General features: G+C 36.4%; 1 protein-coding gene across 6 annotated transcripts; it reads right to left on the reverse strand.

The window, feature by feature from the left end:
- Nucleotides 1-446: 446 nt before the first annotated feature.
- On the reverse strand, nt 447-13413 carry LOC133051466 (ATP-dependent RNA helicase DDX3X-like). 6 transcript variants are annotated; one of them, XM_061135896.1, is made up of 18 exons: nt 13397-13413; nt 13142-13280; nt 10605-10665; nt 8891-8938; nt 8265-8394; nt 7428-7586; nt 7254-7353; nt 6748-6883; nt 5685-5770; nt 5351-5449; nt 5106-5266; nt 4682-4826; nt 4436-4580; nt 4018-4199; nt 3792-3909; nt 3470-3623; nt 3085-3221; nt 447-2879 (listed from the first exon to the last, which is right to left on the reverse strand). In XM_061135896.1, exons 2-18 carry the CDS (start codon nt 13184-13186, stop codon nt 2800-2802), a joined length of 1986 nt encoding a protein of 661 aa, XP_060991879.1. In that variant the 5' UTR covers nt 13187-13280; nt 13397-13413; the 3' UTR covers nt 447-2799. The 6 variants fall into 6 exon arrangements, 5 of the variants coding, with proteins under 5 accessions (XP_060991879.1, XP_060991882.1, XP_060991881.1 ...); XM_061135899.1 differs by lacking the exon at nt 13397-13413 and having other exon boundaries at nt 3088-3221; nt 8891-8935; nt 13142-13360; XM_061135898.1 differs by lacking the exon at nt 13397-13413 and having other exon boundaries at nt 8891-8935; nt 13142-13360.
- Between the last annotated feature and the right edge of the window lie 1133 nt (nt 13414-14546).

Here is a 14546-nt window from a genome sequence, read left to right on the forward strand (position 1 = left end):
ACAAAACAACAACCATGTGTCATAGAACTACTGTAATGTTAACATGTTAAATTGATTTGGTTCTTTTAACAAACTCTGTTATGTGGCATAGCTGCCAGCATCACCGCATGGTAACAGTGGTAATACTGATTTATCAGCCAAGAGAAAGGACCAAAAGTTGGAAACTGGGCACTTCTGCCATAGGTTACCTATTCTAATTATTGATTCTTCATTGATAGATGCAATACATGCTATATAGGTCATTTAGATTTCTGTGATTTAAGATTAAAATTTTCTCCATATACATTCCTTAAAACCATCTTTGTCATTTATTCAAATACTTAAAACTAAAAGAGGTCTTTCATAAATTAATTCTGCAGATAAGCAAGAAATCTCACAGTCAAACTCTTCATGGGAGAACACAAATTCATTTCTACCTCTCATTAAACCACAACTGACAGCAAAGATTGTATTCAACTCTTTATTTTAGTAAAATCAGAATAAACACAGCACATGCAGTGCTAGCATCTAAAACTAATACATTAAGCAATTACTAAACTTACAGTGACTTGAGGTTCAATGTCTACATTTGGCAAATTAAAATCCATTCTTTTTTACTGAAAATATTGTTGGCTGACAAAACTTAATGTAAGTCACTGATTATGGCAATACACAAAGATAACCACATGTTTGAGAAATAGGCCAGACACTAAAAAACAAACATATGGGACTAAATAGAACTCTGTAGAATTTCTGAAAATGTGGACACTACATAAGTGTTTAGAAGTGTTTTAAGATAACAACATATCAAAACCTTGGCATGCTATAGCTTCAAGTTGCTAATTTTCTTTTACATTTTGTTAGAAAGTTAAAGCTATCTACATTGACAATGCTGGGTCTGCTTAGTTTGACTAAAAGTGTAGTGAGACCTAACATTAAAGCTCACACTAACCTGAAATTTATTATGTAACGTACGGTGACATTCAACATTCAAGTGCCAGTGTTTTTGTACTGTCTTTTGGTCAAGTTTCTTTAAACTTTCAAAGAATAACTTTAAGGCTTACAAAAATAAATATTTGTCAAAATGTTTCAATAAATACTACACAGACTAGCACTAGCAGCAAAGAAGTATCTAAAATCTGTCATGTGCAAAGAGTTTTCTTCCCAATTATCATTCTATGGTCCCAAATAAAATTTTAGAATCTAGTTCTAAAAAAATGTGTTCAACAATCTCCAAGAGACAAAATAAGATTGGAAGTTTAAGAACATGCACAGAAGACATATATATATATATATATATATAAAATTCTCTTAATGTGCAATAAAATAAGTACTTTGTAAAAAATTTATGAGCAAAATGTACAAGAGTCTAAACCTATACTAATTGAAATAGCACCATAACAAATGACCTCAATACTGTCAAGTGCACCTACCTAATAGTTTTAGAACAAGGCACAATACACCTGAAAATCTATTATTGCACTTTTAAGAAATCTTTGCCTTCTTATGCCATTGTTAAGATTATGAAGATCACCATTTTCCAACCAGAGAATCAGTACCAATTCCAAGCGGCGGAGACAATTTTAGTTGGTGAATAATCATCTTTAGCCAAATTCAGCAGGAAACAACTGTAAAATACAATGGAAACCTATGCAACTAAAATATAACTGTACTATACAGAAAAAACAACTTGAGCAGCTTAGTACATATTTCTAACTCGTGTAATCGCAAGGATTTCTTTGTTGTTATGCTGATTGACAAAATCCACAAATGTAAGCCATTTAAACATTTCAATGCAGTGTAAAGAGAGTAAAGAAAATCTGCAATAAAATGAAAGCCTGCTGCATGATCCCTCCTGCTCATATCCTCTTGACCAAAAAACATCAACACTAGCATGCATTTAAGACCAAAATCCAAGCAGATCCATAAAAGGACTGGTCACTCGCATGGTCAACCATACCACCATTTCAATTTTACTCATGGCAGGCATGAAAAAATCTAATTAGATGAAATTTTCACTAAATACTTTAAAATCAAATTTTCAAAATTTCAAACTTCTCCTGTGGTAACATATACCCAAGACTTGCCTAGCTTAGAATTAAGAGGAACTGTTATATTTACTTCCATTAACTTCAAGAATGCTTTGAAAAATGTATGGATGCATTCATACATGCAACCTTATCATGACTGGAATGGCTTATTTATAATCTATAAACACCTATCCAGGTTAGAATGAGCAAGTACAAATTTAAATAAGTACAGCTTACCACATCAGAAGGTAATTCTGCTGTAAGGTATTTTTCTCCCCAATCTGCAAATATTAAGTCCTAATGCAAGTTACTGCTCAAGTTTTCTTACTTTGTAATAGTTCTGAATTAACAATTCCTGTTAAATAAGTTGTATCACACCTGTGTGTCAAGGTGTGATCTTAGCCCAAATTTAGTGAATTTATTCCATGAATACAATTGAGAACGAGAGCATTACGGAGCCAACAAGACATCAAAATAATAAGCTGTCTATAAACTTAAAAGTCACAGTACATTAACAAACAAATGATCCTCAATCACAAAATTATAAATGCAGTTTGGGGTGGAAACAAGCAGAAGGGGAGTTAATCCAAACCATAGCAATTAAGTTTTCAAACCAATGGAGTTGTTGATTGTTCTTTTTCCTTCTTTTGGCTTTAAGCTTCCTTGAATTTTCAGGAGAATCACTGTGGGTAATGCACTACAAGATCTCCTTTCTACACAAAACAATCTGGCAAAGTTACATGTGGTTTCCATTGTAAATTTTTTTAAGTGACTTGGTTACAAAGCAGATTCAGTTGCCCCACCAGTCAACCCCCTGAGAGCTGTAATTTCCTCCATATCCTTCACTACTGTAGAAGCCTCCATAGCCACCTATCAAGAAATGTTTAAAAAAAAAAAGACAAATTAGTCAGCCATATTTTCTTTTTTTGGTTTTTCTAGTAGTCTGATATAAGCCTAATAAAAAACACTGTATTATTTGGTTGTGTTCTTCACAAATAAAATTTCTCAAATTATGCTTTGAAAAAGGGGGGAATCCCTTGCAAAAATTTATATAAAAGGGGGAAAATTTCACTACTACCTCCACCAAATCCTCTGCTGCTGCCATGACCACCTCCACCAGTGCGGCTGCTGCTTGCACGACCACTACTATAGCTAGAACTGCCGGAACTGCTACTTTGTCGATAATCACGGGCACCAAATCCTCCACTGAATCTATATTACAAGGAAAAAGATATGATGTTTTTTAAGAACATAATTGAAATAAAATGACAATTTCCATGCATAAACTTTCCAATCCTCAACTTCAACTCATTTCCATGTGGCATCTTCCTCTGGCATTTACTTCACACTATCCTTTCTGAAAATGTCACTTGTACAGTAATGGCAGTGTTTTTAGTTAACCCTGGACAGAATTCCTTTCCCAAATGATATTAATGACAAAGGTTTAAAACAACCCGTACCTCTTAGAACGGCCACGACTGCTACTCTTGTAGTGGTGTTCATAAGCCATATTTTCTAACCAAGATGGCACTTCTTGTTTGGCTTCAACAAGAAGATCCAACAAATCTTTTGTAATATTTATATTTCTTTCATTGAAAAATGAGGTGGCAAGACCTACAAGAATCCAAAAAAAGTAAATGAGGTCTAGAACATTAATCAGAAAACAAAAATATAAACAATACGCAATATTAAACTGTCTGACATCCAATGTCAACTTTCCCTTGAAAACAGGTTTTAGGATTTAAAATTCTGTGTCAACCATCAAGCAACCAAACACTTTACCAAGGTTTCCTACACGTCCTGTACGGCCAATCCGATGGACATATTCCTCAATATCACTTGGCAAATCAAAATTGATGACATGTTTCACATTCGAAATGTCTAGTCCTCTTGCTGCCACCTAAAAAAAGTAATTTAAAAAAAAAAAAGTAGTTTTTGTTAAAATAAGGCAATATTCAAAGATGTGTAATTGAAAAAAAAAAAAAAAAAGAGCAGAAAATATACGCACAGCAGTAGCCACTAGAATTGGGCTTTTTCCTGAGCGGAACTGATGAAGAGCTTCCTCTCTATCTCTCTGTGAGCGGTCTCCATGGATACTTGTACAAGCATATCCTTCATGGTATAAGAAATCCTCCAAAGAATCAGCCCCCTTTTTGGTCTCAACAAAAACTAAAGTCAGCGAATCCTTCCCTGAAAAATTATTGATAAAAAATATTTTATCTTTTCTTTATTAATAGCAAATTTGCATCATTGTTTGATCTAAATATTAATGTTTGTTACTTCTCTTTGCACTCAGAAGGAATGCACATGGAGATAATGAAAAAGCAGCTTTACATCCATGGTCAGAAGGGTGAGTAAACACAGGGTACAGGCTAAAGGTATTTTAATAGTCTATTATCTAGCAATATAATTACTCAAAATTTTACCTGTTGCATTTAAGAGGTCAAGTAGAAATGACCGTTTGTCTGCCTCTTCCACCCAAACTACTTTTTGTGTGATGTTCTCAGAGGTAGAGCCAACTCTACCTACGGCCAGAAAGATATATTCATCCAAGAAATCACGAGCAAGCATCTGAAAGAGGGAAGAAAGTCTTTACTTTTTTCCTATTTTAACTAACATTAACTGAAGATAACATCTATACAAATTTTCTTTTTTCAAAAAAAAGGAACTACCTGAATTTCCTTAGGAAAAGTAGCACTAAACATCATGGTATGGCGAACACCCTTTGGTGGCATAGTGTCTTGTTCAACTATACGACGTATCTGAGGTTCAAATCCCATATCCAGCATCCTATCAGCTTCATCCAACACCAAGTATCTGTTATTAAAAAGATAGTTTAGAATTTGAGAAACTTAAGTTTAGAATTTGATAAGAAACTTAATTTTTGTTGTGCCTATACTGAACTATGCTAATATAGTCATTTTAACATGAGATTCAAATTTCACTATGTAAACCACATACAGATCACATAACCAATTAGCTGTTATTTGTTACAATGAACCAAGCAGATCAGCTATAATACTTTATAAAATACTACAAAACTGATAATTACTAATATACAAATTAATTATACCTCAAATATAAAAATCAACTTACTTGCAGAAATCTAACCCAATCTTTCCTCTTTCCATCATATCCACCAGACGTCCTGGAGTGGCAACTAACAAGTGACATCCACGTTCTAAGTCTCGAATCTGTTGACCAATATCAGCACCACCATATACCACACAAGGACGAACTCGAGACCGGTATGAAAACTGCAAGCAATAATTTATTAGATGGTCATAAAAACTACACTAGAGTCTATAAAAAAGTCAATAATCAGCAAAATGCATACTTACTTTCCTGGCTTCCTCATAGATCTGTACAGCCAACTCTCTTGTTGGGGCTAAAACCAAGGAGAGTGGATACTGTTTACGGCGTCCATACCTTCCATTTTCCTAAGAATTAAGTACAATTTATAAATTAAGCTCAAAGATTCAAATCTTTTTTTAATCATTTCTAAAGTTCGTGACAATAAAATCCCCTCTGTAATTTAAGAACTGTATTTGAAAATGAACTTTTATTGACTTAACAGACTAATGAAAGAGAGTATATTTACTTGAAAGAAAAGTTCCAACAAATGATAAAAATTGTTCTAAGGAAAACCTTTTTGTTTTATAAACGAATCTCTACCTTCACAGCTTTCAAAGCCTCGCCTGGACCATCTGTATAAATCTGACTTAAGATGGGCAAAAGAAATGCTGCAGTTTTCCCAGACCCTGTTAAAAAAATAATGGCTTATTAAGTTTGAATAATAAAAAAGTATTCTAAATACCCATTTAGTGAGAAAATTTTTTTTTTACTTAATGCCTAGTTCTGTGACAAATGCATTTATACAACTAAGTGAAGAATGCTGAATGATTTGTGATCCATTTTTAACAGATCAACATATACTTTTTTGCAACAATTTTCAGAAGAACACAATTATCTTTATTTTTAAATTAGCATCAACTTTTACTTCAAAATTTTTTTGTTATTTGGCAGCTGGTAGAATGTCAGCAAACTTTCTTAAGATGAAAACTCTAGTAGCAAAGGACGTTGTAGGTCATTCTCTTACTTTGCAAAATAAAACCCACAGGTACTAACTGCTGCAAGAAAACATTACTTTAAAAAAAAAGTGTTGGTCCTGTCCCAAAGGCCAGTTACATATAAAAGAAGTCATCTACTGCTTAAAAAAAAAAAAAAAGTATAAAAAATGACAAATGATTTAAATTTATAATATTTACATATATACACCCATACAAAAAGTTCAGTACATAACCAAAGTTAAGATTTGTACTCTTTAACCTATGTCAAATTCTGATACAGGACTAAACAGTACTATAGCCCTCTCAGTCCCCAACTCATAAAACACTAAAGGATAAGAGGCACCTTTTCCTTTCTCAGGATCACAGGCTCTTCCCTGACTATACATTTCCTATCCCAAATATATTGCTAACTTTCCTTCCACTGACTTCATAATTTTCCCCTGCTCTGTACTCAGTTTGGAAAGTCAGCAAAATCAACTGGCTGACAATATTGCTATAAACTTCCCCAAGATGCCCTGATAAAAACCCTAGTTTTACCCAAAGGATTGAAAGACATAAAAGATATGCCCAGCTAATATTTCTTTCATTATAAAATCAAGTTAAATTTAGGACACAGGCCTTTCTCTTTTTACAAAGCTAGTCCAGGTATTCTCCATTAATGAACTTACCTGTCTGGGCACAAGCCATCAGGTCTCTTTTTTCTTTAATAATGGGAATGGCATGTTTTTGCACTGGAGTAGGACGTGTATAACGAGTAAGCTCAATGTTTCCCATAATAATTTCTCCCATTGCAACATCGCTGAACTGTTAATAAAATTTAACCAGATTATCAAATAAATATATAAACTAGATAAAAATGCCTTAATGTTCTGTTGCACTTTGTTTTATATTAGCATTAGAATGGAATTTAATAGCTAAATGTCTAATTGTGATTAAATGTACAGCTGCTTTGGATTTTAGGTGAAAGTATCCAATTATTTGTAAGAAAATAGACTTCTGAAAGTCTAATATGCAATACAGTAGTTCTGAGGTTTTCTGTATATTTGACGTTTCTTATTTAAGAAGTCCTCAAAATGGTGACATTAGTCTCAGTCTCTCCTTTCTCATACATAACTCAGTGAAATTTTCAGCAGTAATTGTAAACAACAGTTAAAAAGTCAAATAAAATACTTACACTTTCAATGTGTGGAGGACAGTTACTGCCAGTTACCTCTACTGGTATATCATCATATTTCTCAAAGTTAATCCCAGTGTTTCCTCCAGAAAAGAGCTCCCTGAAATGAAATGATTGTTATATGTATGACGCTAGATGGCAAGTTTCCCACCAACATAAATATCAAAAACTTACTGCTCCAAGCGTTCACTTGGTGGAAGTGGTTTTGACCAATCATCATCATCCGACTTATCACACCACCGACTGTGTCCACTACGCTCAAATCTGCCAAAGCCAGTTCTGTCACCACGACTGCCAATACCTTCACAGTCATTCCGCCCACGATCATCAAACCTAAACAGCATAAGCAAACTGATTACAGAGTATGTCATTTAGCCCATATCATATTATCACCTCTCCAAAAACACAGCTGCATGTTAGTAATTCAATTGTTGATCACAAGTAACTTTCAAAGATTCCAGTAACTCAATATTGGCTAACTCATTTATGAAATAAGATCTTCTAATTTAGCTATTAGTTATCTAATATCTACTGGTTATCTGTAATTTATACATATTTAATTAAAAAACAAAGGCATAACATTAATGTTAAGAAAAATTTGGAGATATATATACACATCAAGCAGCATATTCTTACTACTTTTAATTCCTGTTAAACAGACTAAAACTAGTAAAGACTTTTTAGAGTTAAAAATGAGTAACCAATATTTTGCTTAAAATCTAATCTATAGGGGGACTTCCCTAGTGGTTCAGAGATTAAGATTCTGTGTTTCCACTGCAGGGGACATGCAAAGATCCCAATATACAGCATGGCAAAGCACAGAGGGGAGGGAAACCTACTAATCTATAATGGAAGAATAGTCTGTTAATGAAAAACAACAAATTAAATGTCACCAAAAAAAAAAAAAAAAAAATAATGTCACAGAAAGTACAAAGAATGAGAACACATAAAATTAAGAGTTGATTCCTGAAATGCTATGTTATGCACACTTACAGGATGACAATAATTTACCTTCCCCTTGATCCACTTCCTCGATCACTGAAGTAACTGGGTCTTCCTCTTGAATCTCGAGATCCAAAACTGCTGTAGGCATCCTTTTCTTTACTACAACTCCACGCTGAACCGTCTTTACCATAAAATCCTTCCAAAAAAAGTTAAGAGTAAGAAAAGGTGACTTACAATTTTCCTGTCTTTTCAAAGACAGAGTTTTCCTTTGTCTTATCTGTGTGACTGACACCAAAGGGCACTGAAATTACTATCAAAACACTGGAAAAGAGAATCAAGGTTGAGAAGTGTTTTCACTAGCAAACAGAATTTTCCTATGTTAAATCCTCTTTTCCACTAAAAATTACTGTATTAAGCAAACCAACCTCATAGAAAAACAACAATCACTGAATGAATAACACCCCTGAGAAGATAAAAGTTGTGAAAGTATGCCAGTGAAAGTTTGGGCTCAAAGTTGACTAAAAGGAATAAGAAATTCACATGATGTAAAATTACATGAATGTTTCTGAAATTAAGAAGTACTAACTTTTGAAAACAGAGAAGCATAGAAGAAAAATGTGTACACATTCCCAAAGTGACCTCATTCTCCCAGCTTTAATTTTCAAAGCAAAAAAAGTTGAATAACCACTTACCCTTAGATGCTTCCCTATTCCTTAAGTGAGGAGGTATATAGCGCCCTTCTATAAGAGAAAATGTAAAATTAAAAACTGATCAGATCCTCCAGACATAGCTGGTCCTAGGGATTTTCCTGTTCATCCAGTAGATTCTGTGTTCCCACTGTAGATGGTACATACGTTAGCTCCCTGATCAGAAATCAAGACCTCACATGCCTTGTGGCATGCCAAAACAAACAAAAAACAACTCATCCTAGAAAACACTTTAAAAACAGCTATTCTTTGAATTTAGTTACTTAGGGGAAAACCTCCTAAAACGAAATACATTTTAACAGCTACTAGTATATAATTATTTTGAATGACACTGGTCTTTCAGAAAATTGTCACATGAAACAAGCTTTAACAAATCAGTTCAGTTCAGTTGCTCAGTCGTGTCCAACTCTTTGCGACTCCATGAACCGCAGCACGCCAGGCCTCCCTGTCCATCACCAACTCCCAAACCCATGTCCATCAGGTCGGTCATGCATCCAGCCATCTCATCCTCTGTCGTCCCCTTCTCCTCCTGCCCCCAGTCCTTCCCAGCATTATATACAATAAAACAGGCTACTAGGAAAGACTGTATATATGCCCTAAGTCTGTTAACCAATTTCAATTCAGCTGTTCTGCTAAAACAAACATTTAACAATTTAAACAATGAGAACTGGAAAGGATAGATGATTTTAAGGAGGAACTGATAGGAAATCCAAATTAAAATGAAATCTCTAACTTTACTTGAGATTAAGTACTTCAAAACTGATGATAGAATTAAATCTTTAAAAAATTCATATAGTGACAAATAACATACCAATTAACCAGACTTGAAGAGGCCTTTCAGAGTGCACCAACTGCTGTCTTGGAAATCAAGGTACAAGCTGAGATATGCTGTCACAAACTTCCTGTCCCTATCTACTTATTCCTGTCCCTATCCACTTAACAGTGACATTAACTCTAACCAGTAGCAAAAACAATGCAGAAACACAGCTCTTTTCCCAAAATTTAACTTTTCAAATAAACTTTTAATAACATAATTAATATTCCAAGTTCTAATTACCATCTGCTGCTGCTGCTGCTGCTAAGTTACTACAATTGTGTCCAACTCTGTGCGACCCCATAGACGGCAGCCTACCAGGCTTCGCAAGAGCACTGGAGTGGGTTGCCATTTCCTTCTCCAATGCATGAAAGTGAAAAGTGAAAGTGAAGTCTCTCAGTCATGTCTGACTCTTTGAGACTCCATGGACTGCAGCCTACCAGGCTCCTCTGCCCATGGGATTTTCCAGGCAAGAGTGGGTTGTCATTGCCTTCTCTGAATTACCATCTAAGAATCAGTAAAGCCAGGTTCCATCAGAAAGGCTCAAGTTTCTTCATGGGAAATGAGCAAAAACTAAAACATACAATTGCACAAGTTCCCTTTATTAGGTTTAACACAGTTCAAGTTCAGGTCAATTCAAAAGAGAGATCAACATGTCTTCACCTCTGTGTCTGAGAAGGATTTATACTAGGTATAAGAGGTTTTCTCAAAGTGTGAAAATTAATTTTCTATGGCATTTCACACTGGAAAAGAACCAATTAGTTTCTTATTATCCAAGCATACCAAATTACTTTATAAATTTATATGGTTACAGAATGGTTTTTGAATTTAAAATTAGTATTATGAGATATTAACAGATTCTAAACAAATAAAAATTTTACTCACTGCTAGCTGTACTTCCTCCTCCACTCTGATTATTATCAGAATTTAGGTTTAGATCAGCCAACTAGAAGAAAAGAGGTATTAATAGTTCACATGCTGAAAAAAGGAAAAATCAAGCACAGACAGCATTACAAAAGACAAATTAGAAGTCCTAAATTCCAATCATACACTGTATCATTACAAGCTCTTATTTTTAACACCTTGTAGAGTCTACAAATTATGGCAAAGGCAAAAAGTAGGACTTGCATGCCAAGAAGTACACCAGTACAGACAGTTCAAATATATTCATCCAAAACAAGTTTTCCCCCAAAATAATTCTGCATAGTAAAATCGCCTCAGTCATCAAAAGTTACATTCTCAAAGTCACTTCTTTCCTGGGCAAGCCGAAGATTCCTTCTTTATTCCCTAAATACTACATAACTTAAAAACAAATATTTTAACATTATATTGCAGCAGTGTGCAACTTTTTAATTCAAATAAATCCATAAGCAGCAGCACCACCCATCACTTAGTGCACAATGTGACATTTATTACTGTTATCATGTAATATTTACCACATTGTGAAGGCAGTATTTATTATCTGTCATTTTATGATAAATGCAAAGAGACTGGGCAAATGACATGAAAAGTTTATACTAGAGAAGCACCTTTAATTTCACTTAAATATCTGTCCCTTTATACTGATGGATTTCAATACTGTAGAAAAGTTTCAGTTTATTGAGTTTCAGAAAAACTAACCAAGAAGTAAAAATAATGGAAAATCATACATGCCAGAATAAATTTTAAAAAGCACAAAAGATCAAGGAGCAATAGTGACACCTATCAGCTACAGGAAATGTGCTATATAATGTTTATACATACACACGTTAAAAGTTCAAGAATAATATTACCAAACAACAAGCATCATCAACAAAGGCATTACTTCTCCACATCGAATCTGGTTACTACTAAATTATAATGACCCAAGGAATAGTTTATGAACAGTTAAACGGTTTATTTTAAAAGTAAAAGTTAAATGTAAACGTTTCCCATGTACACAGAAAACACCACAAATGTGTCTGTATCAGATTTTCAACCTCTGCGCTCTTTAATCCATTAAACTACAGCTCAGCATACTGCATGAGTGAATATAATCGTAACAATAGAAAGAAAACACCCTCAAAGAAGCATCTATCAAATCCCACCAATTATATGCTACTTAGAAATAAAATCTGGGAGCAAGTAGTGTCACGAGGCTCTGTTTAACGACTTACAAGACAGATATCTTGTGAAAGGTTTATGACCTAGGTCAATATCCAACACTAAACGTGAAAAACAAAAGTTCAGATAAGCTGCATACTTAAAAGAGTTAAAACCCTGAAGTTTTTCTGAAGGCAACGCGAGGATGAAATATATTTTTCAGAAATGCAAAACAAGCCTGTAAAATCACTCTTCTTAGATACCGTATGCTCTTCCGAATTCCGAACATCTCAAAGGAAAGCAATACACTGAGAACACGTCTTGACTGACATATTTAAATGTTTTCCACGTTAGGAACAAGAAAGCAATGTAACACGTAAAGTTTTTCCTGCTAATCGCCTCGTTCCTAGTTATTTTCTCTCAGATGAAACTTAAAAGACAAACGCTTAACCTTACGACACGTTCAACAAAGTACGACAACTCAAAAGCTTAACACCCTCAGGTTAACGGCCATTCAGTGGGTTTTAAATAAAGGGAATACCGCAAATCTCTAACCTCCCGCCAGCTTCCCGATTCCACCACACGCAAATAGGAATGTACGTAAGCAAGCAGCGACCGTTTCCTACTCCCCTTCCCACTATTCCCCTTCCGCGACTTTTGCGTCACAAAGCTTTCCATTCCGGAAACAGGACCTCATCACCTGGGGTACTCAGTTAAAGTACAGCGGGAAGAAACCCCGGAGAGAAATAATAACAAAACTGCCGTTTTATTTTCTAAAAATAAAATCGTCCTCCAGGGTCCCACAAGCACAAACCATGCAAGCGTAGGGCTTCGATGAGCGGAGCAGTGCAACGAAACAACAGTGGCCGCCGCCATTGCTCCGAAATAAGGCCCAGTGCCCAACCCCCTTCCCACATAATTCCGTACGCAAGCGACCGTACGCCTGTATACCAACGACACCTCTGTGCCTGAAATTAATGCCGTACAGCTATAGCCAAGAAACTCAACAGAAAAAAGCGGGCCAATACCGCGTACCGCGTCACCACTAATAAGTCGGTACTAGTACAAATACGCCGCTCCGAGATCGCGCGCACACACACAAAATCCGCCATTGTGAGGGGCCATGATACACTACGTAAACGAAGTCAGAGCACTACCAATTCGTTTCTTCCTCCATGCACCCACCCGCCTCGCCCCGCACCAATGCCTTAAGTCGGTCTTTCCCCTCATTTGCTGTCAACCACAGCCAAATAAAGGAACCGGCAAAAGTAAGAGGAAGGTGGCACGTCAACACTGCTCCACAAGTCAAATTAATCCTGAGAAAATGCCCACGGAGAAAGGAAAGGAACATTTTGACTCACCTGCTGATCCACCTCCTGCACGTTTTTCACCGCCTCATGACTCATGCCTGAAGAAAAGCGCGAACTTTCAGTCTCACACCGCTTGTCTAGCCTATCCGTATTTGAAACGACTCCCGCGGGAAACGGCTCACAGCTTGGCCTACCGGAAACAAACTCTCTTGAACGGCTTTACGCCAATACGTAACCGTGCGTCTGCCTATCTGATCGCAGGACCACCGCCCCCCACCCCCACCCCCGCAATTCCTTTAAATCTACCGTTATTTCTTTCTGGCCAAGTCGCGTTAGTTAAGTCATAATCTCGCGGGATCTGTTAGTCAATCCCGTTCGTCAAACGCTAATTTCGCGAGAGCTCCTGTTCGGCCCCCTCCCGGGGTGTTGGAATTTGACAGAACTAGCATCTCCCTCTTTCAACCACTTGGGGGTGGATTTAAACCTAACACCAGTATACCTCAATCCTCCTCACCCACTCCCCGCCATCGTAGTTTCCCTGCTCCTTCTAAAGTTCTGCGATGCACTTCTGTTTTAGTTTCACGAATCTGAATTTCTGTAAAATGTCTCAGTTTCAAATACCCTCGCCCACCTTTAAGAAGCTTCCTTCCCAATGTCGAAACTATCAAAAAGCCCTGGATCCAAGAAGGTTGAGGATCACTTGACCGCAGGTGTCCAGCGTGTTGGTCAACGATAACGAAAAGGCGAAAAAAACAGGAGGCGGGCAGATGGCCTCAAAGGAGGGTGGATAGATACTAGGGGAAAGCGGGGTGGGGAGAGGAAGGAAACGGATAGGGAGGACCGCAGCACGTGTTGGCGTCCAGACTCTGCCAGGCTGCGGGGTCTTGGGCCAGACACCCAAGGCCCGTCCACTTTACTGGCAATGACTGTGCCCTTCAAGTTTCTAATCTTCACGCGTCACACAGTGACGTAACAGTTGAACAATTATACGTTGAATGACCTGCTGATAACGCACCTTTGCGGGTTGCTGGTTTACCCCCTCCCTCACCGCGCAGATTCTGATTTTAAGTATTTTATTTTACTGATCTAGGTTTCACTGGCTCTAGGTCTGGTGACTAGTGCACTACTCCAAAAATCACAGGGTCCTGGAGGTTGATAATTATACTGTTGAGACCCAGCAGACTTAGGTCTCTTTGCGGCTGAAGAGTTTAACTTTCTTTGCGGCTGAACGGGATAACTTTCACCACTTTCCCAAAAACAAATTTCCATTCCTTTGTGTGACAAAACATTAAACGTTTGGTAGGTCTCCTACTAGTAGTGTTCAAAAAACTATATAGACAAAATATTTGCCACACAAAACACTTTACTGGATTTTCTGTTTCAAATGGAAATATTCAAGATTGTTGAAACAATTTGCTTTATTGCTTTGTCAATTTGTAGGTATAAGATAAATCAG

Source organism: Dama dama, chromosome X (assembly GCF_033118175.1).
Source record: "Dama dama isolate Ldn47 chromosome X, ASM3311817v1, whole genome shotgun sequence".
Taxonomy (NCBI): Eukaryota; Metazoa; Chordata; class Mammalia; order Artiodactyla; family Cervidae; genus Dama; species Dama dama.